Raw genomic sequence first — 26,989 nt, 5'->3', positions numbered from 1 at the left:
CAAAAAACCCACTTTTACTAGTCTTTTTATACTTGAAGATGCTTAATAAATGCTAGTAAATTGAACTCTGGTTATTAAAAAATATTTATCATTATTACTGTCATTTTATCAAAAATAGGAGGCAATAAATTATAGTGTGTGCACAGTTTGGGCAGTTAATTTACAGGTAATTCATAAGTCAGATTTGTCCCTGGGGTCATATCTCTATGTGTTATCTTTATTCTTCATTCATTTAATATTAATCTCTTTCAGCCCTTCTCCCTTATGAAACCTTTGCAAGACGGGCAGCAAACAGACTGGATGCTGTTGTTCTGGCACCTGAGTAAGTCAACTTTTTCATGATTATTTTAGATACTAATCCTTTGGTCACATCATGATAAATCTTTACAACATACATGTTCTCCATGATTCCTGACTCTCACCATTTTTATCATTCCTTTTGTATCCTTGGGATATTACTAATCTATAATATTCAAGGATGAGATTATATATTTAAGATGAGAGAGGCATAGTATGGGACCCACTACTGGGGCAGCAAATGGGGCAGTGGATGCTGTGTTGGGCCTCAGATCAGGAAGATGAATCTTCCTGAGTTCAAATCTAGCCTTAAACATTCATTATTTTACCTAAACAAGTCATTTAACTCTCTTTACATTACTTTCTCATCTGTAAAATAAACTGGGAAAGGAAATGACAAACTGCTCTAGTATCTTTGCAAAGAAAAATCCAAATAGGGTCATGAAAAGTCAGATAAGGAACAACAGTTCCCACTCCAGTCCTCTTATTTTACAGACAAGAAAACTTAGGTTCAATGTGTTAAAGTGACTTAGCCAGGCTCATACAGAAGGTAGCTAGAAAACCTGGAATTTGAGCTCAAATACTCTGACTCCATTTCTAATTTGTATTATACTTTATCACATTACTTCCAATTCTTTGAAATCTTTAGATATCTTTGAAATCTTTAGATATGCTAGATATCAATGTCATCATCCAATTTCTCTTCATATCATCTCATGGGGATAAGAGTAACAATAGTTGCCAATGACTTACAATCTAGTATGAAGAGCTATGTCAGCCTGATAATATGGAAACTTTCCAGTTCCATGGACTCAGGATCTAATTGCAGTGTTAATGCTGGGTCAATATCTGATTTGGTAGACCAGAACATCAGAAAGGAAGAATGAGACAATTCAAGAAATCTAAATCATCCTTGGGGAGAGGATCTAGGGGGATTTGTATTCTGTTTAAGCTCCTGTGATAGGAATTAGACCTATGATTTCATTGGTAGAGACCATTCCCAGATGAAGAAATTACCTCTATGAATGCACTTAGGTACTTTTTAAGCAACTTTTTTTTTCTTAGAAAGCCCTCTATAGAGAAAGGGTATCAAACACAGGGGAACCCAAGGGTGGCCAGAACCAGATTAAAATGTAATTGGAAAATATTTCACAAAATAAATAACAATACACTAGGACATAGATAATGTTTATATGTAATTTTCTGAGTCAATATGCAGAATTATGGGATCTTTATGGAAAGGTTAGTAGCCCTCATTTCTATTTGATTTTGACTGATCCAGAACCCGAGAAGTTAAAAAAAAATAAATTGGTTATGATCACACAGATAATATGAATCAAGAAGCAAGACTTGAACAAATACTCTCCTGGCCTTGAGGTCAGTTCACTACTACACTACACTCACTCTCCTCAAATATGCTACTCAGAGCCAGTGGGCAGTGATGCTAAATATTTGAGGCATCCTCCATCAGTCCCACTCACCTTAAATTTCTGGATGGTTCTAGACCATTAGCAGATAGCCCAGCTCTAACTCTATAATCTGATAATGCTTTAATTATCACCTTTATATACCATGTTAGCCAAATTATTGAGTCAAATTCATAAGTTAAAAACAGTTCAATCTCATAAGCAACAGAAAAAGGTGTTCCTAGAACTTCTCTGAATGATATGAATACACTTCAGTAAGTTATAGTCCCAAGTATGGGTGTTTGCCAGTAGCATATCTGTCCTACAAATTTAAAAAGATTCCTATTTATACAAATTCTATGAGCCCAGACACACCCTGAAATAAATTCTCAGAATTGTTCCTTCATTCAGTCCTATAATGATGGGGAGGAGGACAAAAGAACTCTTGGGGGAAATGGAAATGTTAAGAGCTCTACAGTTGCATGAGGCAGAAATGACAGTTGGAAACTGGACAAAGACTTATGGAAAATTCTCCTGGGGGGACGGAGGGTCTTGGGAGCTGAGACACAGAAGGGAGTGGAAGGAGGAGCTGTTTCTCAGGGCCATTCAAGACACCTTTGAGGATTTCTGACACTGACAGAAATCTTAACATTGTGGGTTCCTATTTAAAACATTGCTGGTTCCTGTCAAGAAACCTAATTTCTTCAAAGGCATTCATTCCATGAACTATTGAGATACTGGACTCAAATCCGTGAGCAGTGCTCTCTTCCCTTTTTTCTACCTCTCCCCTGCCTACAAGAAAACCTTGTATGTCAGCAATTAGTTTTATTTAGAAAGAGATTTAGGGTGACCCAGAACCCTCTAACCTTTACCCTTTGCTCCAATCAACAATTAAATCAAATAAGCAGTCAGATAGCAAATTCAATCTCATTTATTACATCTAGAGAATATGCCCATTGAAAAATTCCATCTTGTTGCCAGCTTTCAAGAAGACATGAAGAGGAGGCTTGTGATTGTCCCAAAGCAATGTATATCCATATTGAGGTCCCACATACCAATCCTTGTAGAGAAGACTTCCCTGCCAAACTTGAGGGCTGGCATGGCCATCAAGGGGCAACCCTTCACCTAGGGGAGATCTCTATTTTGTCTCCCTCAAGTAATTCAGGGACTCTGGGAGGGAGTAGTGAGGGAAGCCATTTTCATCAACCCTTTCCTCACTGCCTTCAACTCTCATTTCTCCATATAAGAAATGTGAATTCCCCAAAATTACAGTCCTGTATGAGAAAGGACAGGGGTATGATGATGCTATGTATAGAGTGTTATATTCATCTGGTCTCTGATCTATATGGACACGAAGATTTTATACAACTCATATAAATTCAGAGGAGAATTGCAAAAAGATGGCAGAGTAGGTTGTGAAACTTCTTCACTCTCCCAATAGCCCTCCCACAATCAAAAATAACTCCATAGAATCAGTTCTAAAAGTGGCAAAAACAGATAAGAATCAGCAGTGAAGCTAAGGATCCAGGGACAACTAGAGAGGAAGGTCTTTGACTTCCCTAGCATTGGTCCCACCAAATAGCTCAAACGCCCTGGGGTAAATAAACAACACAGAATCAACAGTTGGCAAGATCTGGCAACAGAATGAGTAACCTTACCTTGCTGAATCCAGGAGCTTGCATCCTGGTGGAGTTAGCAGGTAGAGGGCCCTGAAAGCAACTGTGGCAGCTTCAGCCTCAGCTGCAGAGATTCCCACTTACCCCAGTGTGAACACTACAGAGTTGACAAGTGCCAAGCCTTGAGAGCAGAACTTGCCGCCTCACCTACCTGCTACATTTGGGATCTTATATTCTAGTGACAAATACTGGTGGAATCAATAGGCAGCAAACCCTGAAATTCCTTGTGGGCCACATTCTCAGCGACTGACCAGAGAAAAACATTGGGAGCCTGAGGGCACAGACCAGACATCTACTCTTTCTCAGGTTGTAGCATCAGGATAGGAACAGTGAGGAGGGAACACACATCAGAGACTGGTTGCTGAGAGACTCAGGCCCCTGATCCCTCCAAGGAGAGTGGAGTCTCTGGCTGCTGCCATAGGAGGAAGATGAGCTTTCTGCTGCTTACAGTGGCAAAACTGCCAAGGGGTTCTGGTTAGAGCACCTGAGGTCAATCACAGACTGGGGCTTGAGCAGGGGACCAGAGATTACACTTGACACTTGATTATAGAAATTGGAAGAACTAAATGGGGCCCAGGAAATAACAAACAAACAATCCTGAAACATGCGGAACTATCCTTCATACCCTAGGACTCTAGAATAAAACTAATCATTAAACACTTTGGCTTGGCTGTTAATTTTTTTTTAATAAGTAAGCAAAAGAGAAAGAACCCAACTATTGATAGCTATTATGGGGACAAAGAAGACCTGAGTTCAAACTCAGAGGGCGGTGAAGTAAAAACACTACTTCTAAAACAGCAAAGAAAAACAATAAATGGTCACAAGCTCCAAAAGAGCTTTTGGAAAAGCTTTAAAAATACCTCAAAAAAACAGATGAGAGAAATTGAGGAAAAACTATAAACTTCAGTCATTTCAGTCATTTCCAATACATTGTTACCAATTTGGAGTTCTCAGCAGTTCCTGATGTAGTTTCACATTTTCTTCTCCAGCTCATTTTACATATGAGGAAATGGAGGCAAACAAGTTGATTCAACTTGCCCATAGTCACTCAGCTAATAAGTGTCTAAAGCCAAATTTGAACTCATCTTCCTCAATCGATCCCCAATGCCTTATCAACTCTGTCACCTAGCCGCCTCATTCTCAATGGAATATATATGTGAAAGGGGAAGTGAGATCATCATTTCTTCATCAGCACTTTAGGTCAACTAATTCTTATGGGTAGAAAAATAAGAATATGAGAGGGAAAGAATTGATACCTCTCTTTGCATTACAAAAGAATTAAGTTGAAATAAGCATATTTTCTTCTTCAAAAAAAATGGGGGTGGGGGGAGTGGAGCAGCTGGGTGGCTCAGTGGATTGAGAGACAAGCCTAGAGATGGAAGGTCCTACGTTCAAATCTGGCCTCAGACACTTCCCAACTGTGTAACCCTGGGCAAGTCACTTAACCACCATTGCCTAGTCCTTACCACTCTTCTGCCTTGGAGCCAATACACAGTATTGACTCCAAGATGGAAGGTAAGAGTTTAAAAAAAATTGGGGAAGCTATGTGTCAGGAATATGTTTATAATGTAAAAGGTGATGTACTTACTTATAGAACTACAGCTTAAAGGAATTAGGAAGCACAATCATCCTTCTTCAATAACCTAAATTTGTGATATTTTCCTGCATTCAATTCTATATCAGTGGCATTGTATTTAAATAGAGATGGAGGGACATTAAAATGTATATAAGGATCCCTACAGATCACATATTAACTTAGAAAACCACATACTAACATTATATTCTATAATATTCCTTATTCTATAAAACATTTCCATTCACATTCAGAGTTATTCACTATGACCAGGTAGGATTCATACCAGGAATGCAAGGATGGTTCAATATTAGGAAAACCATCCATATAATTGACCATATTAACAAGCAAACTGACAAAAATCACATGATTGGATGCAGAAAAAGCCTTTGACAAAATACAACATCCATTCCTATTAAAAACACTAGAAAGCTAGGAATAGAAGGGCCTTTCCTAAAAATAATAAACAGTATATATCTAAAACCATCAGCAAACATCATCTGCAATGGGGATAAACTAGATGCATTCCCAATAAGATCAGGAGTAAAACAAGGATGCCCATTATCACCTCTATTATTTAACATTGTACTAGAAACACTAACAGTAGCAATTAGAGAAGAAAAAGAAATTGAAGATATTAAAATTGGCAATGAAGAGACCAAGCTATCACTCTTTGCAGATGATATGATGGTATCCTTAAAGAATCCTAGGAGAATCAACCAAAAAGCTAGTCAAAATAATCAACAACTTTTTCAAAGTTGCAGGATACAAAATAAACACACATAAGTCATCAGCATTTCTATATATCTCTCCAATCCATCTCAGCAGCAAGAATTAGAAAGAGAAATTCCATTTAAAATCACCCTAGACAATATAAAATACTTAGGAATCTATCTGCCGAGACAAACAAAGGAACTATATGAACAAAACTACAGAACACTCTCCACACAATTAAAACTAGATCTAAACATTTGGGACAACATTGATTGCTCATGGGTGGGACGAGCTAACATAATAAAAATGACAATCCTACCCAAATTAATTTACTTATTTAGTGCCATACCCATTGAACTACCAAAAAACATTTTTACTGAATTAAAAAAAACATAAAGTTCATTTGGAAGAACAAAAGATCAAGGATATTCAGGGAAATCATGAAAAAAAATGCAAAGGAAGGAGGACTTCCAGTCCCAGATCTCAAACTATACTATAAAACAGTGGTTATCAAAACAATTTGGTGCTGGCTAAGAGACAGAAAGGAGGATCGGTGGAATAGACTTCAGGTAAATGACCTCAGCAAGACAGTCTATGATAAAACCAAAGATCCCAGTTTGGGGGACCAAAACCCACTTTTTGATAAAAAAAAAAACTGCTGGGAAAATTTGAAGTATGGGAGAGATTAGGTTTGGATCAACATCTCACACTCTACACCAAGATAAACTCAGAATGGGTGAATGACCTGAATATAAAGAAGGAAACTGTAAGCAAATTAGGCGAACACAGAATAATATTCTTGTCAGATCTTTGGGAAAAGAAAGACTTTAAAACCAAGCAAGAGCTAGAAAAAAATCACAAAATAGAAAATCAATAATTTTGATTACATCAAATTTAAAAGATTTTGTTCAAACAAAACTAATGCATCCAAAATTAGAAGGGAAGCAACAAATTGGGAAATAATCTTCATTACAAAAACCTGTGACAAAGGTTTAATTACTCAAATTTATAAAGAGCTAAACCAATTGTACAAAATAATCAAGCCAAGGGATATGAATAGGCAATTTTCAATTAAAGAAATCAAAACCATTAATAAGCACATGAAAAAGTGTTCTAAATCTCTTATAATCAGAGAAATTCAAATCAAAACAACTCTGAGGTATCACCTCATACCTAGCAGATTGGCTAACATGACAGCAAAGGAAAGTAATGAATGCTGGAGGGGATGTGGCAACGTTGGGACATTAATTCATTGCTGGTAGAGTTGTGAATTGATCCAACCATTCTGGAGGGCAATTTGGAACTATGCCCAAAGGACAATAAAAGACTGTCTGCCCTTTGATCCAGCCATAGCACTACTGGGTTTATATCCCAAAGAGATAATAAGGAAAAAGACATGTACAAAAATATTCATAGCTGCATTCTATGTGGTGGCAAAAAATTGAAAAATGAGGGGATGCCCTTCAATTGGGGAATGGCTGAACAAATTGTGGTATCTGTTGGTGATGGAATACTATTGTGCTCAAAGGAATAATAAAGTGGAAGAATTCCATGAGGATTGAAAAAACCTTCAGGAATTGATGCAGAGTGAGAGGAGGACAAATGGGAAAACATTGTACACAGAGACTGATACACTGTGGTACAATCAAATGTAATGGACTTCTCCATTAGTGGTAATGTGGTGATCCTGAACAACTCAAGAGGAATCTATGAGAAAAACCACTGTCCACATCCAGAGGAACACTGTGGGAGTAGAAACACCGAAGAAAAACAACTGCTTGATCACATGGGTCGAAGGGATATGGGTGGGGATGTAGACTCTAAATGAACATCCTAGTGCAAACAACAACATGGAAATAGGTTCTGATCAAGGACACAAGTAATACCCAATGAAATTGCCCTTTGGCTGCGGGAAGAGTGGGTGGAGGGGAGGGAGGGAAATAATGTGATTATTGTAACCAAGGAATAATGTTCTAAATTGACTAAATAAACTTATACAAATGGGGGAAAATAGAAAAAAATAATAAAATATTTCCCAATTACATTTTAATCTAGTTCAGATAACACTGAGCAGTGTTGCAGACCACAATGTACCTGTGAGCACTGTATTGGATCCCTCTCTTCCAGATTACCATGTATCCAACCAAAAACTATAGCTTTGTAACAAAGATGAGCAGAGAAGACTAAGTGGGCTGTTTTCAGCTCCAGATCAAAATTATTAGAGATAATTATTTGGTTGTGTGTAAATGAGTAAAAGAGACAACCCCAGTCCCTTGCCATCCTGAAAATTTCCTTTAATTAAACAATGAGAATAATTTTAATTCCTTGACATTTGTTTCTTTGATTTGATCTGCCACTGTCAAGGTACAACCACTTGGACTTCTTTGCCCTAAACCTCTTGATCTACATTATCAATTACCTGCTTGACACCTCTAACTAAATATTCTGAACACACATCAAAATAAAAATTTCCAGAATAAAAATCATTCTCTTTTCCCAAAAACTCTTCTCTAAACTTACCTACTTATTTTGAGTTCACCACCATCTTTCCTTCTAGGGTCACAATCTCAGGCATTATTCCTTGATCCTTCCTTTCTTCCTTTGCTTCTTCTCCTTCACAGTTAACTCCAAGCTACAATTAGTTGCCTTATCTTTTCAGTGGATGTCCACACCTCTCTCACGTGTACACTGCTATCTACTCATGGCCAGCAGAACTGATAAGGCCTTCATCACATATTGCTTTAATACTACTTTCCAAATGATTCAGGAGTATTTGGTATTTGGTGGTTCTCTATGGCCTCTAAGATAAGACAAACTCTTCTGCTTGGCATTTAAAGCTCTTCACAGTCTCATTTGACTCTACCTTTTCAGATGTATTTCACAAGTCTCCCCATCACATGTTCTTCAGTTTAGCCAAGGGGACCTTACTTGGTGTTCCCTAGACTGTCATTCCATCCCTACATCCGCCACTTTGCTGAAGCTTTTCCATGTTCATGGAATGTATTCCTTTTGCAACTCTCCTTCCAAGTATCTCTCCCTTGAGTCGAGCTTCAATTCATTTGCCTCTTTCCTCATGACACTAGTGGTTAGTGCTCACTCTCTTCTAATATTCTATTGCATTCTCTTAGATTTATAAATGTTCTATCTGCCATCCTGTCTGAAAAGACTAGCTTTCCTGAGTGCAGGCACCATTTCATCTTTATCCATGTATCTTCATTGCTAAACACTCTGCTTGGCACATAGCAAGTATTTCATAAAAGCATCTTTAATCAAATTCTTCATCATCTCCCCAAACAAATGGCCAATTATAAAATCAGAGTTCCTGGGAAGTTGGGAGTTGATGGAAAAAGAAAAAGAATTTCTCTTGGAAGGCAATTTTCATGGACTTAATCTCTTCTATGGAGAGTATTGATGTGCCAGCATAGATGCAGCTAGAGTCAAATGTTAAGTGCCTTCTTTTTTGGACAGTCAAGTCAAGTGGTATAGTGAATAGAGTTCCTGGCGTGGAGTCAGAAAGATGAATCTTCCAAACTGAAATCTGCCCTCACAGATACTTACTAGCTATGTGACTCTGGATAAATCATGTAACTTTGTCTCAGTTCCTCATCCGTCAAATGAGCTTGAGAAGGATACAGTAAACCACCGCAGTTGTTTTGCCAAGAAAAAAACCAAGTGGGCTCATAAAGGATCAGACACCCCTGAAATGACTAAACAGCAACAATATTCTTCTTTTAAAGCTACCAGCAGTCTTCTAAATATCACAGTCAAACTCAGTGGAATGATGTTTCTGATTTTGTAAAGTCTCTTCTACATCCTGAAACTCTGGCCAAATATGGTGTGGATCCAACCAGAGTCTGTATAACAGGAGACAGTGCTGGGGCTACTATAACAGCAGCTTTGACTCAACAGGTAAGAACTTATACTTCATTAACCTTTTGTTTCATAGTATTTATTCCAATGAGTGTCTGCACTATGATCATGGGATGTGGAAAAGAGAACCTTGAACATGGAATTCAGAGATCTGGGTTTGAATCTTGGTTCTGATACTATGCCACAGGCAAATCATTTACTCTTATGAAGACCCATAGTGTAAGAAAGATTATGCTGAGGACTCACATGAATATTTTATGCCTAGTATTTGAGATGATTCAAAAGCTGAAATTGACTTTCTCCTATCAGTATGTTTTATGAGACTCTTCTGATTTATGAATATTCTTGTCCTTGCAGATCATGGGTGACTCTGAAATTCCCATTAAGCCTAAATTCCAGACTTTAATTTACCCTGCCTTGCAGATGCTTGATACAGATTTGCCATCTTTTAGGGAAAATGAACATACTATAGTGTTGCCCAAATCTTTGGCAATAAAAATTATGAGTGAGTTTTATACAACTGATGAATCCCTTCAGCAAGCCTTGAAGTCTAACCAACATATACCTGCTGAATACAGCCATCTCTTCAAGTTTGTCAATTGGAGTGCCCTGCTTCCTGAGAGGTTTAAAAAAGGCCATGTTTATACCAACCCAATTTATGGAAGTTCTGAAATAGTAGAAAAGTTTCCAGGGATTGTAAATCCTATTCTACACCCACTGTTGGCCAGTGATTCAATGCTGAGGCTTCTACCACTAACTTACATCCTCACATGTCAACATGATGTTTTCAGAGATGATGGGCTCATGTATGTTACCCGTCTGCGCAGCAACGGAGTCCAAGTATTCCATGAACACGTAGAGAAAGGATTCCATGGGTCTTTCTTCTTCATTAGTTGGCCATTTCACACAAATCTTGGTTCGAGACTAATAGATAACTTATTTAGTTGGGTAGATGAGAATTTATAAAGAACTACTACATACATGTAGTCCCTAACTGACATAGATGTGTTCTAAAAGCTGACTTGTGAGTCATTTGTTTGATATTCAGAACTTATTTTCCTCTAGAAATAATCGTGTAGTATTGTGTTATTAGGCCCTTCTCTTGACCAAAGCCAGTCCTTCCATTTGTACCCTTGATTCAATCCCCTCTCATTTCCTCCAGCAAGAATCTCCCCTGTATCATCAACCCTTCTCTTATTCTTTTGACTCTATCTACTGGCTCTTTCACTGCTACTCTAATCATGCCCAAGTCTTCTACCTCTTTTAAAAAGTGAAAGTTTGATTATGTCATTTCTCTTCTTGGTAAACTATGGTGGTTCCCAGTAACTAAAGTAACCTACTATACTAATCCACTGATCCACCTAGCTTTCAATCATAAGCCATGAACTAAGTGCAAAAAGTTCTTAAAAATGGAATGAAATTGTACAAAGATTTTGCTAAGCCAGTCACAACGTGGTCATGCCTCTGATAATGTTGGTAAATTATTAAACAACTTGGGGAAAGATGCTTAGAGATATCCCCAAGTCACCTGAAGATATCCAGGGACCATGAAAACCAAAGAGTTAACTATGTTTAAGAGAAACTTCTTCAGCATCCCATGAAAGGGAGAAAAGGCTTTCTGGCTACCAAAAAGCAAGAATTATTCTTTTGCCAGATGTGTTCTCTGAGCTGGAACCAACTCTCTCCAGGGTGCTGTATGAACTTGTGGAAAGTGTTTTATGTCAGTTTTTCTTCTTCTATCACCTTATTCAACAAAATCTCTAAAGAGGCACCTAAGTGGCAAAGTGGATAGAGTCTAGAGTTGGGAGGACCTGGGTTCAAATTTAACCTCAGGCACTTCCAAGCTATGTACCCTGGGTAAAGCACTTAATCCCATTTGCCTAGATCTTGCCCATCTTTCTTGGATTCAAGTTTAAAAAAATCTTCCTAAAATCTGTTTTAAAGCTGTAAATAAATTGAGTTTCAACTTTCAAAATTAATGACATTTGCTTTAAAGGGTTACCCTCCAACTTAGAATTACAGATTCCTTTTTGGCAAAATGAAGGATGCCCTCCAATAAAACTTAAACCAAAATGACAGCAAAGGAAAGTAATGAATGTTGGAGGGGATGTGGCAAAGTTGAGACATTAATACATTGCTGGTGGAATTGTGAATTGATTCAACCATTCTGGAGGGCAATTTGGAACTATGCCCAAAGAGGGCTAAAAGATTGTCAGCCCTTGATCCAGCCATAGCACTGCTGGGTTTGTACCCCAAAGAGATCATAAGGAAAAAGACATGTACAAGATATTCATATATTCATAGCTGAGCTCTTTGTGGTGGCCAAAAATTGGAAAATGAGGGGATGCCCTTCAATTGGGGAATGGTTGAACAAATTATGGCATATGTTGGTGATGGAATATTATTGTGCTCAAAGGAATAATAAACTGGAGGAATTCCATGTGAACTGGAACGCCTTCCAGGAACAGATGCCGAGTGAAAGGAGCAGAACCAGGAGAACATTGTACACAGAGACAGATACACTGTGACACAATTGAATGTAATAGACTTCTCTACTAGCAGCAATGCAATGATTCAGGACAATTCTGAGGAATTTATGAAAAAGAACACTATTCACATCCAGAGAAAGAACTGTGGGAGTAGAAATACAGAAGAAAATATGATTGATCACATAGTTTGATGGGCATATGATTAGGGATGTTGACTTTAAATGTTCACTCTATTGCAAATAGTAATAATATGAAAATGGATTTTGAACAATGATATATGTATAACCAAGTGGAATTGCTCATTGGCTCCAGGAGGGGGAAGGGAAGAGGGGAGGGAAAGAACATGAATCATGGAACTATGGGAAAATATTCTAAATTAATTAATTAACTAAATAATTTTTTAAAAAACCTTACTTTCCATCTTAGAATCAATACTGTATATTGGTTCCAAGGCAGAAGAGCAGTAAGGGCTAGGCAATGGGGGTTAAGTGACTTGCCCAGAGTCACACAGCTGGGATGTGTCTGAGCCCAGATTTGAAACTAGAACTTCCTGTCCCTAGCCCTGGCTCTCAATCTACTGAGCTACCCAGCTGCCCCTAACTAAATAAAATTTTAAAAAATAATGTTTATAGAAAAAAATAAAATAGCATGATCTCATCGCTGAGGCTAGTTATTATTTTTTTTAAGGCAATGGGGGTTAAGTGACTTGCCCAGGGTCACACAGCTGGGAAGTATCTGAGGCCAGATTTGAACCTAAGACCTCCCGTCTCTAGGACTGGCTCTCAATCCACTGAGCTACCCAGCTGCCCCCAAGGCTAGTTATTTTAATGACTTATATCATTCCTAGATCTTCAGCTTTACAGCTGAAGGAGCTTCTATGGAAACAAGATTCATCCTGATAAAGACCAAGCTTCTATATATGAGTTTCTCTCACTTTAGCTGGCCTGGTTTTCAAGAGCAAACACTGTCAATATCCCCCTGTTTGAAACTTTTCTAGTTCTATAGAACCTGACAACACTTGCCCTCTCCTGGAATGATCTTTGATCACTCTAGGTTCCTTTCCTACTATGATTCAGTATTATAGAAGGACTTCTAGGAAGGACCTCTGAATGGAATGTCTTTGAATCTCTTTAACAAATAATAACTGTGACAAATCAGGAGAAACAGTGGAAAATGTATAAATGTCATTTTTCAAGAGTAGGAAGGAAGTCTATTTGGCATGCAATCCAATTGTTTCATCATACAAATGAGGAAACTAAGTCCCAGAGAAGTTAAGGTGACCTGCCCATGGGCACACAGGTAGTAAATGTCTGAGGCATTTAAGATCAGATTTTTCCAACTTCAGCACCTTTACTTTACTTATTGCACCATGATGACTTTCAGAACTACTGATGCAGAAGCAAGTCAGCAGAACTAGGAATATAATATACACACTGATTAGAGCAATGCAAACTGAAAAAACAACACCAAAAAAAATAGTAGAATCTAATACTCTGAAATAGAAGTGACACATCTTGACACCAAAAGAGACATAAAAGGAATCTCCTTCCTTCTCCAATACCCACATCTTCGCAGATATATAAGACTATGGGTGTAAGGTGCTACATATAAAATCAGATATTTGTGATATGTTTTGGTCAATGTTACTTTTTCCCTCTTTTTTATTCTTTGACATATAGGGACTAATTCAGTGGGGAGACAGAGGTGAAGGAATGGTCAAGGAGCTAGGGAATATAATAAGAAATTCCAGTGATGTAAAAAAACATATATATATACACATAAATACAAATGTGTGTCTGTTTATATGGATTATCAAAACAGAAAGTTCACATTTCAATACAGAGTTGATCAAACCAGCATAGAAAGAAAGGGAAAACTCATGGTGGTGTGCAGTATTACCTAAAAAATTACTGCCTTCTGGTGGCACAATTTCCAAAAGGCAACATCTTCATGCTATTGGTATACTCATCAAGGAAGTGAACATTTGATTCCTCTACTCCTGCAAATGTTTGCTTGTGATTTTTTTTAAATTTTCTTGTAATGAAAAATCATAGATAACAGTGGCTCTTAAAATCCCCAAACAGTTCAGTCAATGAACTGAATGGAAAGATGCAATCTATTATAGAAAATTTAAATCTAAAAGTTCAATTGTTTCCCTGTCATCTTTTTATAAATGACACCATCCATTTAAAAAGAGCAGAAATGTTTACCTGTTAGATCTATGGATAAGCGAAGAATTTATGAGCAAACAGGAGATAGAGACTAGAATAGGATGTGAAGTGGATTATTTTTATTATATTAAATTTAAAAGACTTTGTACAAACAAAAGCAGTGAAAATAAAGTTAGAATGAAAACAGAAAACTGGTGAGAAATTTTTATGGCAAGCATTTCTGATAAAGGATTCACTTCTCAAATATGCAGGACATTGAGTCAAATTTATAAAAATATGTCATTCTCCAATTGACAAATGGTCAAAAGATATTAACAAGCAGTTTTCAGATGAGGAAATAAAAGCTATCTCTCATTATATTAAAAATGCTCTAAAGGCCTATTGATTAAAGAAATGAACACTAAAACAACTCTGAGGTACCGCCTCATACCTATTAGATTGGCAGTATGACAGAAAAGGAAAATGATAAATGTTGGATAGCACGTGGGAGAGTTGGGACACTGATACACTGTTGGTAGAGTTATAATTTAATCCAACCATTCCAAAGAACAATTTGGATCTATGCCCTAAGGACACTAAAGCTGTATATATTCCTTGATCCAAAATACCACTCCTAGATCTTGTGAAGATTAAATTTAACTGTCCCCTCATTGTGAAAATGAAATTAACTCTCCCCTGATTGTGAAGATTAAATTGTAACCCCTGCCCATTTTTAGATTTGATCATCAAAAGTGTAAACACAGTACTTAAATCAGAATTGCTGGACTGCCTCCTGGGCAGTCCTAAGCAAGGTTTTAGACTATGATTTGTCCAGGTAAAATTATGGGAAGGCACAAGAAATGATGCAAAAGAAAGTGTCTTTAAAAGAGAGTGATAACTTCCTGAGCGCAGTTCTATTTGGAGTTCTTCATTCTTTGGAGTGGACGCTGGTGGAGAATCTGCTAACCAGATGCGAGACCCTGTTCCTGGTGAGGCTGTTCTAAAAATCTTTTCCTTTGGACTAACATATGGTGAGTGAAAAGCTGACTCTTAACTCTTTGAGAGCCAATGAGCTTAGGAAGTCATATTCATTAAAGAAACCAAACAAAAGCAAACCATCTATAAAAGAAGAGGGAAAACCCTCCTAGTATAGTGTCCTCAAAAGTAACAGAAATTTTTAGAAATAGGAAGGTTTAGAAAGATAATGAGTTCCATTTTGAACATTTGAGTTTAAAATCTCTATTGGATATCCAATTTTAAATGCTCATAAGGAATGAGAGATGGGAAATAGGAGATCAGCAAAGAGATTGGGACAGGATAAGTAGATATGGGAATCATCAATACAGAGATGGTAATTAAATGTATGGAAGATGATGAGATCACCAAGTGAAGGAAAGAAGGGAAGATGACCCAAGACAGAACCTTGAGGGACTTCTGTGGTTAGAATACATGATCTGAGAGAGGATTCAGCAGAGGAGACAGAGAAGGAACAGCCAGAAATATGTAGGAAGAGAACCAAAACAGAGTGGCATCATAAAAACATAGGGAGAAGAAGAGAATCAAGGAGAAGAGAGTGTTCAACTGAATCAAAGGCTACAGAGAGATCAAGGAGAATAAGAACTGAGAAAAGGCCATTGGATTTGTCAGCTAAGAGATCATCAATAACTTTGGAGAGGCAGTTTCAGTAAATTGATATGGCTAGAGGCCAGATTTTAAGGGGTTAAGAAGAAAATGAGAGGAGAGAGTAGAAGCATATAATGCAGATTGCCTTTCTGAGAAGATTAGCTACAAAGAGTAGAAGACACAGAATGTTAGTTAGCGGAGGTGGAAGGATCAAACTGGTGGTTTTTGTTTTCTTTTTCAGAATGGAAGAGACACACGAGTTAAAGAGCAGTAATGACATAGGGAGCAATCTCTTGAAGGAGGTAGGATGAAATGGAATTATGACAGAATTGAGGGTTTACCATTGGTAAAGAGAGAAAAAGAGTTCATCATGTGAGACAGAGGAGGAGATATTGGCAGGATGCATCTAAGTAATAGGAAATGAAGAAGTAGAAGAGGGAACTTGTAGTGAATGGCCTCAATTTTTCTGCAAAAAAAAAAAAGAGGAAAGCATCTCAGCTGAGAGAATGTGGAAGTAGAGACAAGAGGATTGAAGAGGGATAAAAAGGTTTGAAAGAACCACTGGAGAGAAGAGCAGTGAGTTAAGAGAAATATACAAGGATTGCCTACCAAAGTGAGCCTCTAGTTGAGATTCTGTAACATAAATTTGTAATGGATTCATTCAAAGCAATTGAATGATTTTATCCATCTTTGTTCACTAGCACATTGATGGGAATGGAAACAGTGAAAAACGAGGAATAATACAAGGCAGAGACTTAGCTAGACATTATTGGTGATAAGAAAAGGGAAGTAGGAGGGTAACTAAGTGGCAGAGTGGATGGAGAACCAGGCCTGGAGACAGAAGGACCTGAGTTCAAATCTTGTCTCAGACACTTCCTAGCTGTGTGACTCTGGGCAAATCACTTAATCCCAATTGCCTAGCCCTTCCCACTCTTCTAAAATTGATTCTAGGACAGAAGATAGAGGTTAAAAAAAATAACGTAAGGGGGCTAGAAATTCAAGAGAGGAAGACAGTGTAGAATTGAATTGGTTCACCAAGAAGTCAAGATGGGGAGAAGAGAATGAATGGGTAGTGCAGAGGAGAGGGCCTGGGAAAGAACTGAGGGGTCAAAGGATTAGAGGTCACTGTGAAGAGGAAGAATAGGGTTTCAGGAGAAGCTTGATTGAGCAATGGACTGGAAGACAGTCCTAGAGACAGGAAGACCTAGGTTCAAATTTGGATTCAGACACTTCCTAGCTGTGTGACCCTGGGCAAGTCACTTAACTCCCATTGCCTAGCCCTTACCATTCTTCTACCTTGAAACCAATACATAGTACTGATTCTAAGACAGAAGGTTAGGGTTTTCAAAAACAAGAACAGGGTTTTGTAAGGGAAGGCAGAAGGAGAAGTGAAAAGCCAACAGATTATGGTCAGATAAAAGGATTTCAAAATTCTTAAACGCTGAAGTGGATTAGTGGATGATAGTAAAATCAAGGGTATATATGACTGAGGTGAGATGGAGCCATAGCTCAAAGGAAGTGAGAATCACTGGGATGTGAAGGATATGACCTGGGTGGAGAATGTCCTCTACTCTCAAAGGACAGGCACATCAGGAGATGGGAGACCTGAAGTCAAAGGGAAGCTTCCATGGAGAGACTAGGCTGGCAACAGGAGGTGGAAGTTGCCTTGTGCTGGCACAGATGGAAGTGGTTGCTGAGGGGAACATGAGAGATGCCAAGTTTAGCCCTTTGCAACCTTTCCTCAGGGAATTCCCAGGAGTTGGGAAGCATAAGTCTCTGGCCACAGTCTGAGGTCTTCTCGCCTGAGGAGGCTCACTATGGGATGGCAGCAGGTCAATAATATATTCTTGAAGACACCTTATCATTATTAACTCCCACACAAGAATGCCATTAAGAGCTTCAGGCTACCCAGTCCTGTTGACTGCCACAAGGAGTACAAGGTTTGAAATTATTAAATGAGGTTTTCTCTACTAAAATAATAGACTTTCCCACCCTCAACTTCACTCTCCCAGAATTCAGTTGTGATCTTCTGCAATCAAGACCAACCAAATAATTGAGCTTCTGGCTAAAAGGGTGATTTCACAACCAAAGACTGAGAAAGAAACAATGTGTGGGCCTTTGGAACAAACACAGAGGCTCTGAAATCAAATAGACTGGGATCAGATCCCACCTTTGACACTCACTGCCCATGTGCCTTTTGGGAAATTGCTTCTTGGCCCTCAGTTTCCATGTCTATAAATGAAACAGGTTGGACTAGATGTCCTCTGAGGTCAATTCGTGCTAGATCATTGCCCTAAGATTCATCAAATGGAACAAAGAAAAGGAAATTATAATTATTACATAGCTTCTAAGGCTTGATCAAGAACAGATAAGAGCAGACTAAATTCATATCTTTCTTTGATGGGATTTTTTAAACTAGTTAATGTGAGAAAAATTGTGCATATAGTTTACCTAGCTTTGAGCAAACCTTTTGATAAAATATCTCTTGCTATTCAAGCATAGATGAAGGCATGAGGCCAAGACCAACATCTGTTGTGGGAAGTTAGTTGGTGGCCCAAATAGAGAAGATTCTTTCTCACTAGGATTTCTGGGGCAAGTAGAGAGGAATTTTCAGGTAATGATCAGTGAAACTAGGAAGAATAATGCCTACAATAAATGAATAGAGGGTTTAAAAAATAACTATCTACAAGTAGACTCGCACAGTCATGCAAAAATAAATTTCTGAAGGTCCTGAGATGGGAGCACCAAGATGGCTCAGTGGATAGGGTCAGGCCTAGAGACAGGAGGTCCTGGGTTCAAATCTGGACTCAGACAATTTCAGCTATGTGACCCAAAGCAAGTCAATTAACCCTGATTGCCTTACTTACTTACTTACTTAACAGTCTTACTGCTCTTCTGCTTTGGAACCAATACTCAGTATTGATTCTAAGACAGAAGGGAAGAGTTAACAAAATAAAAACAAAGGGTGATCTCACCTCTAATAAAGAGGAAATTAAGGCAATTATTAAGAATTATTTTGCTCAATTATATGGCAATAAATATGACAATCTCAGTGAATATTTACAAAAATATAAATTGCCTAGATTAACAAAAGAAATAGAATACTTAAATGATCTCACCTCAGAAAAAAAGAAATTGAACAAGCCATCAAGGAACTTTAAGAAAAAAAATCCCAGGGCCAGATGGATTCATAAGTGAATTCTATCAAACATTTAAAGAACAACTAATCCCAATAATATACAAATCATTTGACAAAATAAGCAAAGGAAGCTTTTTACCAAATTCCTTTTGTGACACAAATATGGTACTGATTCCAGAGAATGAAAACTATGTCCCAATCTCCTTAATGAATATAGATATAAAAATCTTAAATAGAATACTAGCAAAAAGACTCCAGCAAGTGATCACGAGATTATTCACTATGATCAGGTGGGATTTATACCAGGAATGCAAGGATGGTTTAATATTAGGAAAACCATCCACATACTTGTCCATATCAACAACCAAACCAACAGAAATCACATAATTATCTCAATAGTTGCAGAAAAAGCCTTTGGCAAAATATAACACCTATTCCCATTGAAAACACTAGGAAGTATAGGAATAGAAGAGCCCTTCCTCAAAATAATACAGTACATATTTAAAACCATCAGCAAGCATCATGTGTAATTGGAACAAGGTAGAAGCCTTTCCAGTGAGATCAGCAGTGAAGCAAGGATGCCCATTATCACCTCTATTATTTAACATTGTACTAAAAACACTAGCAGTAGCAATTAGAGAAGAAAAAGAAATTGAAAAAATGGAAGTAGACAATGAGGAAACTAAACTATCACTCTTTGCAGATGATATGATGGTCTACTTAAAGAACCCCAGAGAATCAACTAAAAGACTAGTGGAAATAATTAGCAACTTTAGCAAAGTTGCAGGGTACAAGATAAACCCACATAAATCATCAGCATTTTGATATATTTCCAACAAAACTCAACAGTAAGAGTTACAAAGAGAAACTCCATTTAAAATCACTCTAGACAATATAAAATATTTAGGAATCTATCTGCCAAGACAAATATAGGAATTAAATGAACATAATTACAAAACACTTTCCACACAATTAAAACTAAATCTAAACAATTTGAAAAACATTAATTGGGCAGGATGAGGTAATATAATAAAAATGACAATCCTATCCAATGTAATCTACTTATTCCATGCCATACCTATTAAACTACCAAAAAACTTTTTTATAGAATTAGAAAAAATTATAACAAAGTTCATCTGGAAGAACAAAACGATCAAGGATACCAATACAAATAATGAAAAAATAAAAATAAAAACAAGTATTTTAAAATTTAAACTCATTTTATCCAAGGACCCAAGTGATATTTTCAAGAGTATCCCCCCATTTAGGAGACATCTCAGTCTCACTATATGTTTTCAGTAAATAACCCAGTTAATTGATAAGAATTGATTAGGATGAAAAGAATTTTCCCAGTTGATATGAGGAGGAAACATACCAGAATATGTGTTTGATCCAATAGTATCTAAAAGGCATCTATCCACATGGGATAGCTCTCAGGGAGGGGTGGTTCATGGAATACTATAGTGAAATAAGAAAAAAAACATCAATAGAAAAATTATGTTTTAAAAAAATTTTAACTAAAAAAGGGAGATATCTATCCCCTGTCTCTCAAAAGTACACCTAGAACCTTAAGGGAAAGATATACCCAGACACACTTGGGGAACCTACTTTCTAGTTAGTATTAACATGAACTGGGAGAGTAAAAACAGAGCTTGATAGGTTAGCTTAAGGGATCGTTACTAGTGAACCCTGCACATTTATTTGTTCACCTGTCTGAGGACAACTTGAGTCATTTTTTCACTCTTATAGCTACAACCTTTTCAGTTTTCAATTTCATTCATTGTCAATATGGGTTTAGTTCAGCTCCTCAACTAACATGTCTATTCATTAGTAAACAGACAAAAGGACACATAGTTAGACGTGACTAACAATATTTGAACCCGGAGATTTAAAGAAGACTTCATTTTCTCCCCTTAATATGATTGCCTCATGTTTCTACTGAATAGACACTCATTGGTCAGCTGATAATGCCACCTGGACATAGGACAAATTTAAATTATGAGGATGAAGTATTTTAAGATTAAAATCTTCAATCTCTTACAACTCTCTGGGATATATAAAAGACAACAGGGCTCTTCTGACTGGAAAGAGTGGGATAATAACACTTGTGTTTTGGTGGATTGGTATACACATACAACTCTCTCAGTGAACTTTGAACAATCCTAGAAAATAATGATTATTCATTTTCTTATTAGAAGTTGTTAACTTAGAGTAAGATAAGCATTTCCTCCCATGAATCATCTGATTTCATCGCTGATTTAAAATAAGTGTGTTTGGTTTATTAGTTCCCATTTTTTAATGGAGTTGATTTTCTCTTAGGTTAAGTCAATCAGATAATACTTGTTAGGTATCACCTTTACATAGCAGAAGAAGTCACAACTGCCTATTAGCAGTTAACTGCTATATGTAGGGATATGGATGGTGGAGATCATGAAATGAAAGGAAACGTGAATTTTCTAACATAAAAGATGTTTTATGAGTTCTCTCTCTCTGTCTCTTTTCTCCATTTTCCTCTTCTTTTACTATCATTTTGATGTCTTAATTACATTTAAAATTCCAGTAACATCTTGTCTCCCTCATTGAATGTCCCTTCATTTTGAGACCACTGTGACTCTGCAGTGTGCTATAATGTAAGTATGCTGGATTTGTAGTCAAAAGAGCTGGGTTTATATCCTGTGTCCTCTCCTTAATTTTTGTCTGACCTTGGGAACATCACCGTTCCTCAATTCATAAATTATGGAGTTTGAGTGAGATGAAAATCTGTAAAAGCTCTGGCAAACCCACAGCCACCACTCACCCATATTCATTATCTTTTTATTTCAATTCATTATAAACTTTCAATTAAGTTGTTGAAGTTTGTTCCTAAAGCATTATGTTCTTTTGTTTGAATATCCCCATGTTGCTCATCTTGAATAAAAGAGATTTCAGGGATTTGACTGTAATGCCCTATCTCTCTTTCAGCATGCAACTCCAGCAATCCTCCATTTCTCTTCCAACATCCTGAAAATATTTGACACATCACTTGACTACAGAATTATAATGGGAAATATCAGCTCCCAGGACAATTAATCACTGCCTGGAGGAAAACAGTATCATCTGTGCCCTCAAATTGACTTGTATGAAATTTATAAAACAAAACTATATAAGTACTTAATCTACTTCTAGAAATTATCATAGTAGCATCAAGACAAAGAAAGAAATTAAAGGTTTAAAGAAAGGAAAGAATCAATAACAAGGAAGAAAAGAATCAATAACAATTCAATATAATAGCAAAATCAAAGATACAATAATAGAAATGGAAATCATTCAAAATGCATAAAATATTCAAGAATAAATCTTCAAAAGTATACATAATACTTATATAGATTCAATTACAGATATACCTAAGGAAATGAAAAACAACTAACTAAAAGAATATTCAGTGCTCATGTCTGGGCCATGCCAATATGATAAAAATGATAATACTACCAAAATGTATTTTAATTTTAATTTTTATACCATTTTAAATATCAAAGGGATGCCTTACAGAGTTCAACAAAGCAATAATACATTAATTAGGAAGAACAAAAGTCAAGAACATCAAGAGAAATAATGGAGAGGAATGAGGAATTAAGGAAGCATAGCACTTCTAGACTTCATTTATCATAAAGCAAGAGTCTTCAAAACCACTTGGTACTGGTAAATAAACAGCAAAGTAGATCAATGAAACAGTGTTAAAATAGGAACAGCCAGGAATGTTAATATAGGAATTTTAGGGGGGAAATTAGATGTACTATCTTCTTTACTGCTTGTAGTAGATTGGGCAGGTGCCTAATAGTTTGTGGCTACTGAAGCTCCTTGTAACTGTTATGCTGGAGACAGTTGTTAAAAAAAAAACCTCTATTTAATAAATATTGGGAAAGGTTGGAGGAAAGTTAAGGAAAGGTAACAAAGGTGGAGGATTAGGATTGATTCCTTAGTCTTAAAGGGGTCTAAGCTTTTCCCTATACCACTAGCCTTCAAAGGCTGGCTTCCTACTCCAGGAACTCGGACCTCCTTAAAACACTCCTTAAAATTGACTAAACAAATGAATTCAAATTGAAAAAAAAAAAAACCCTCCTTAAAACTATCTCTAAACCTGGGGATCTATACTAAAAAAGCTATGCTAATGATTAATCCTCTCAGTTATATAAATAAGTTTACTGTCTCCTTAGATCCCTTTCAGCTTTAAATCATTTGGTTATTCACTCTCTCTGCCCACTGCCAGCCCTTCTAGGCCTAGCTAGGCTTTTCTGCTTAAGCAAGCCTTAAAATGACTTGACCCTCTCAGGAGCCACACAAAGGGAAAACAGTCTCTCTCTTTCTCTTTTCTGTTGATTTTCCCCCACAAACTTATTCCAGAAACTCTAACCAGTTTTCCTCCTTCACCTGCCACTGGGTTTTTTCAGTGTTCCAGGGAACAGAAACACCAGCCTCCTCCAGGGGAAAAAATCTCCAGGAGTCCATTTGCAGTTGGAAAAAAAACCCAACTGATTCTGGCTACCCAAAATTCCAATTGGCCCCCTTCCCAAGATTCTGTCTGTCCTTAAAGAAAACTTACCCACTATTCTTTGCCTTGTCCTTAGATCCCAATTACTCCAAAAGGTTCTCATTAGTCCTCTGACTTAATTAATCCTAATAACAGAATAAACAAAGAATCAGAAATAATGAAACAACAAAATCTTTTTAATAGCACATTTTATGATAACAAAAAAACTGGAAGCAAGTTTTTGCCTAACTGGGAAACTGTTGAACAAATCATGGCACATGGGTGTGATAACTACACAAAAACATGGCAAAACCTATATGGAGGGCAAAGGTAAAACTGCACAGTGAGAGTTTCCAATTTACCTTAGCTCTCCAAAACCTCCTCCACAGTGATCCAGAAAACATACCAATTTGAATTCTGATTGGGAAAACCAAGAAAATGTCACAGTTAGTTATTTTTCCTGCCCCAGGAAGTTTAAGAAGATAGAAGGAGAGGTCTGCAGACCTTCAGGTGGGGTGGGCAGGAGTGCACCACAGCAACTATGCCAGATATAAGCAATAGAGGCAACGGACTGTGGTGTAACAATGATGGGAAGCAGTCCAGCACCCAGGGGTAGTAAGGGAATCCCAGGCCACCCCTGTACCAGCACAGGTGCCATCTAAAAATTCTATCACCCATTACCCAGTTCTAGATCACAGTTATAGGGTAAAGAGGAGCGATCTATCAAAATCACAAAAGACAAGGGACCCCAGCTGTGTAAAGTACAAGGCACAAGTCCCAGAAGGAAAGCTTTGAGCCTGCAGTGGAATGCATAAGGGCAGGAGACCAAAACCAAGAGTGAACCAGTAGTTCAGTTTCTCTGAACAAACAGAACAGCCCAGCAAGCTGATTATAGCTGAGTCCAGAATCAGTTTATGAAAACTTATGAACAACACACCCAAACTGAGTCAGAAAGTTGCAAAGTTCAGAGCAAATGGCTCTGAACTGATCACACTACTTAGGAACCACTAAAAACATCTAGGCTCCCAGGCTTAGCTGTGAAAGAAGCAGAAGGACATAAAAGACAGAAACTCGGGCCAAACATTCAACCCCCAGAAGTAAGCAGACACTGACATAAAGTCCAAAGTCATGAAGTAAGCAAAAACATTAAAAACAAACAAAAATAATCCAACCATAAAATATTATTACTATGGTGACACAGAAGCTCAAGACACAAACACAGAAGACAATAACTTGAAAATATCTATAAACAAAATCTCAAAGAAACAATGTAGATTGAATGCAAGCCCAAAAAGATTTCCTAGAAGCATTATAGAAAAAGATATTTAAAAGAGAAAAATATTTTTTTTAAAAAAGCAAGTGAATGGTACATAAAAATTGGGGAGAGAGCTATGTAAAAAAAGTATGAAAAGAATTAACAGCTTGGCTAAAAGAGGGCAAAAAATCTGAAATATAGATAAATATAAAATCAGAATTGGCAGAGGGAAACATGGTGAAAGAACAGAAGAAGCACTACAGTCTCCCAATATTCCCCTCTACATATCTTTAAAATAATAGAATTCTGGAACAGCACAGCCAAAAAGAGGATGGGGTGAGACATTTTTCTAGCCCCCAAAAATTAAGAAGTCACAAAGAGAGGACTGTGACCCTGGGTTGGGGGGTGACCTGGAATGTACATGACAACAATGCCAGCAGTGGGTATTGGAGGTATAGGCAGCAGCAGCAGCTTCAGGAGCTTTCAGCCCAGAGTTAGTAAGAGTACTGAACAACTGTTCAGGAAGAGATTACATGGAACCCCTGCACTAGCACTGGGTGCAAGACTGGGAAATGTTTGGCAACTCCATTTCCTGTACGCATTTCTGGGTCACCAATGGAGAGCAATAGTTCTTGTGGCTGAAATGTAAGGACCAGAGTATAGACCAGAAGAGCAGTGACACATCTCTAAGGATCATATCACCTTGGATGCACTGGAAACTTACAAACCCCTGTGACTACCTGTGAAAACAATAGCATCAAAAAAACATAAATCTTGGGACAATTGCATATACCCAATGTAACAATGAAAATTTAGGAATATGGGGAGACAGGCAGGTAGAAATTAGTTTCTCTTTTCAAGGAGTATTATATTTTTTTAGAGGTTTATTAAGGATTAAGGATTAAAGAAAATACAGGATAAGGAAACCGTGCCTAGACCAGAGGCCTAGACAAGACCTCACCTACATTATGGAAAAAGACACGTCTGCTCCAAAACGGAAGTCCAAAAAGAGAGAGCTCAAAAGCCTTTGCAATCAGCTTAAGTACCTTCTCCATCTCACCCACCTCAGAATTCCGTAAGATTACAAAGCATTTTGGGGAACTGGAGCAAGGACTTGTGGGGATTGAAGTCCAGAGTTCAAATCTCAATTTTACACCAGGCAGGCAAAACTCAACTTTGTCATAAAAATTAAAACTCAAAAAATGGGCTAAAAAATGAGCAAACAATAACAACAAACAATAACAAAAAAACCATGACCACAAAAATCCACTATGCTGACAGAGAAGATAAAGACACAAAAGTAAAAAACAACATTGTGAAAATAACTTCATTCAAAGCTTCAAAGAAAATGCGAGGGGGCAGCTGGGTAGCTCAGTGGATTGAGAACCAGGCCTAGAGATGGGAGGTCCTAGGTTCAAATCTGGCCTCAGACACTTCCTAGCTGTGTGACCCTGGGCAAGTCACTTGACCCCCATTGCCTAGCCCTTACCACTCTTCTGCCTTGGAACCAATACACAGTCTTGACTCCAAGACAGAAGGTAAGGGTTTAAAAAAAAAAAGAAAATGCGAGTTGGACACAGCCCTGAAAAGAATTATTGGAAGTGCTAAAGAACGTGTGAAAGAAAAAAAATGGGAAAAGAAAACAGTGATGTAAGACAACTATTTTAAAAAAGAGAATTAACTGTTTGGAAAAAGAAGCACAAAATATAATGAAGAAAATAACATCTTAAAAAACAGAATTGGCCAAATAATTTTTAAAAGGTACAAAACATCTTGATGCAAATAACTCTTTTTTTTTTAAACCCTTACCTTCCATCTTGGAGTCAGTACTGTGTATTGGCTCCAAAGCAGAAGAGTGGTAAGGGCTAGGCAATGGTGGTAAGGGCTAGGCAATGGGGGTCAAGTGACTTGCCCAGGGTCACACAGCTAGGAAGTGGCTAAGGTCAGATTTGAACCTAGGACCTCTTGTCTCTAGGCCTGGCTCTCAATCCACTGAGCTACCCAGCTGCCTCCTAAATAACTCTTTAAGAAGCAGAATTGAGTGAACTAGTAGGTACAGTTGATAAAGTGCCAGGCATTGAGTGGGGAGGCAGGTCACTTAATCCCATTTGCCTAGCCATGAAGGAAGGAAGGAAGGAAGGAAGGAAGGAAGGAAGGAAGGAAGGAAGGAAGGAAGGAAGGAAGGAAGGAAACAAAGGAAGGAAAGAAGGAAGGAAGGAAAGAAGGAAGGAAGGAAGGAAGGAAGGAAGGAAGGAAGGAAGGAAGGAAGGAAGGAAGGAAGGAAGGAAGG

General features: G+C 37.6%; 1 protein-coding gene across 4 annotated transcripts in view; it reads left to right on the top strand.

The window, feature by feature from the left end:
- Nucleotides 1–26,201, top strand: part of LOC100016358 (arylacetamide deacetylase-like) — a 109,931-nt gene extending 83,730 nt beyond the window's left edge. For 3 of the 4 annotated variants that reach the window (XM_056808458.1, XM_056808459.1, XM_001370183.4), the window contains 3 exons: nt 253–322; nt 9,404–9,575; nt 9,894–12,314. In XM_056808458.1, coding sequence (XP_056664436.1) covers nt 253–322; nt 9,404–9,575; nt 9,894–10,502 — 851 coding nt within the window. In that variant the 3' untranslated portion in view covers nt 10,503–12,314. Of the gene's footprint in view, nt 1–252; nt 323–9,403; nt 9,576–9,893; nt 12,315–21,898 lie in introns of those variants that run through there. The other variant, XM_007502020.3, reaches the window with a different exon arrangement.
- Nucleotides 26,202–26,989: the final 788 nt, after the last annotated feature.

The sequence above is a fragment of the Monodelphis domestica genome, chromosome 8, assembly GCF_027887165.1.
Source record: "Monodelphis domestica isolate mMonDom1 chromosome 8, mMonDom1.pri, whole genome shotgun sequence".
NCBI classification, from domain to species: Eukaryota; Metazoa; Chordata; class Mammalia; order Didelphimorphia; family Didelphidae; genus Monodelphis; species Monodelphis domestica.
The sequence above is the reverse complement of the archived record's forward strand: the minus strand, read 5'-3'. Positions and strand labels throughout refer to the sequence as shown.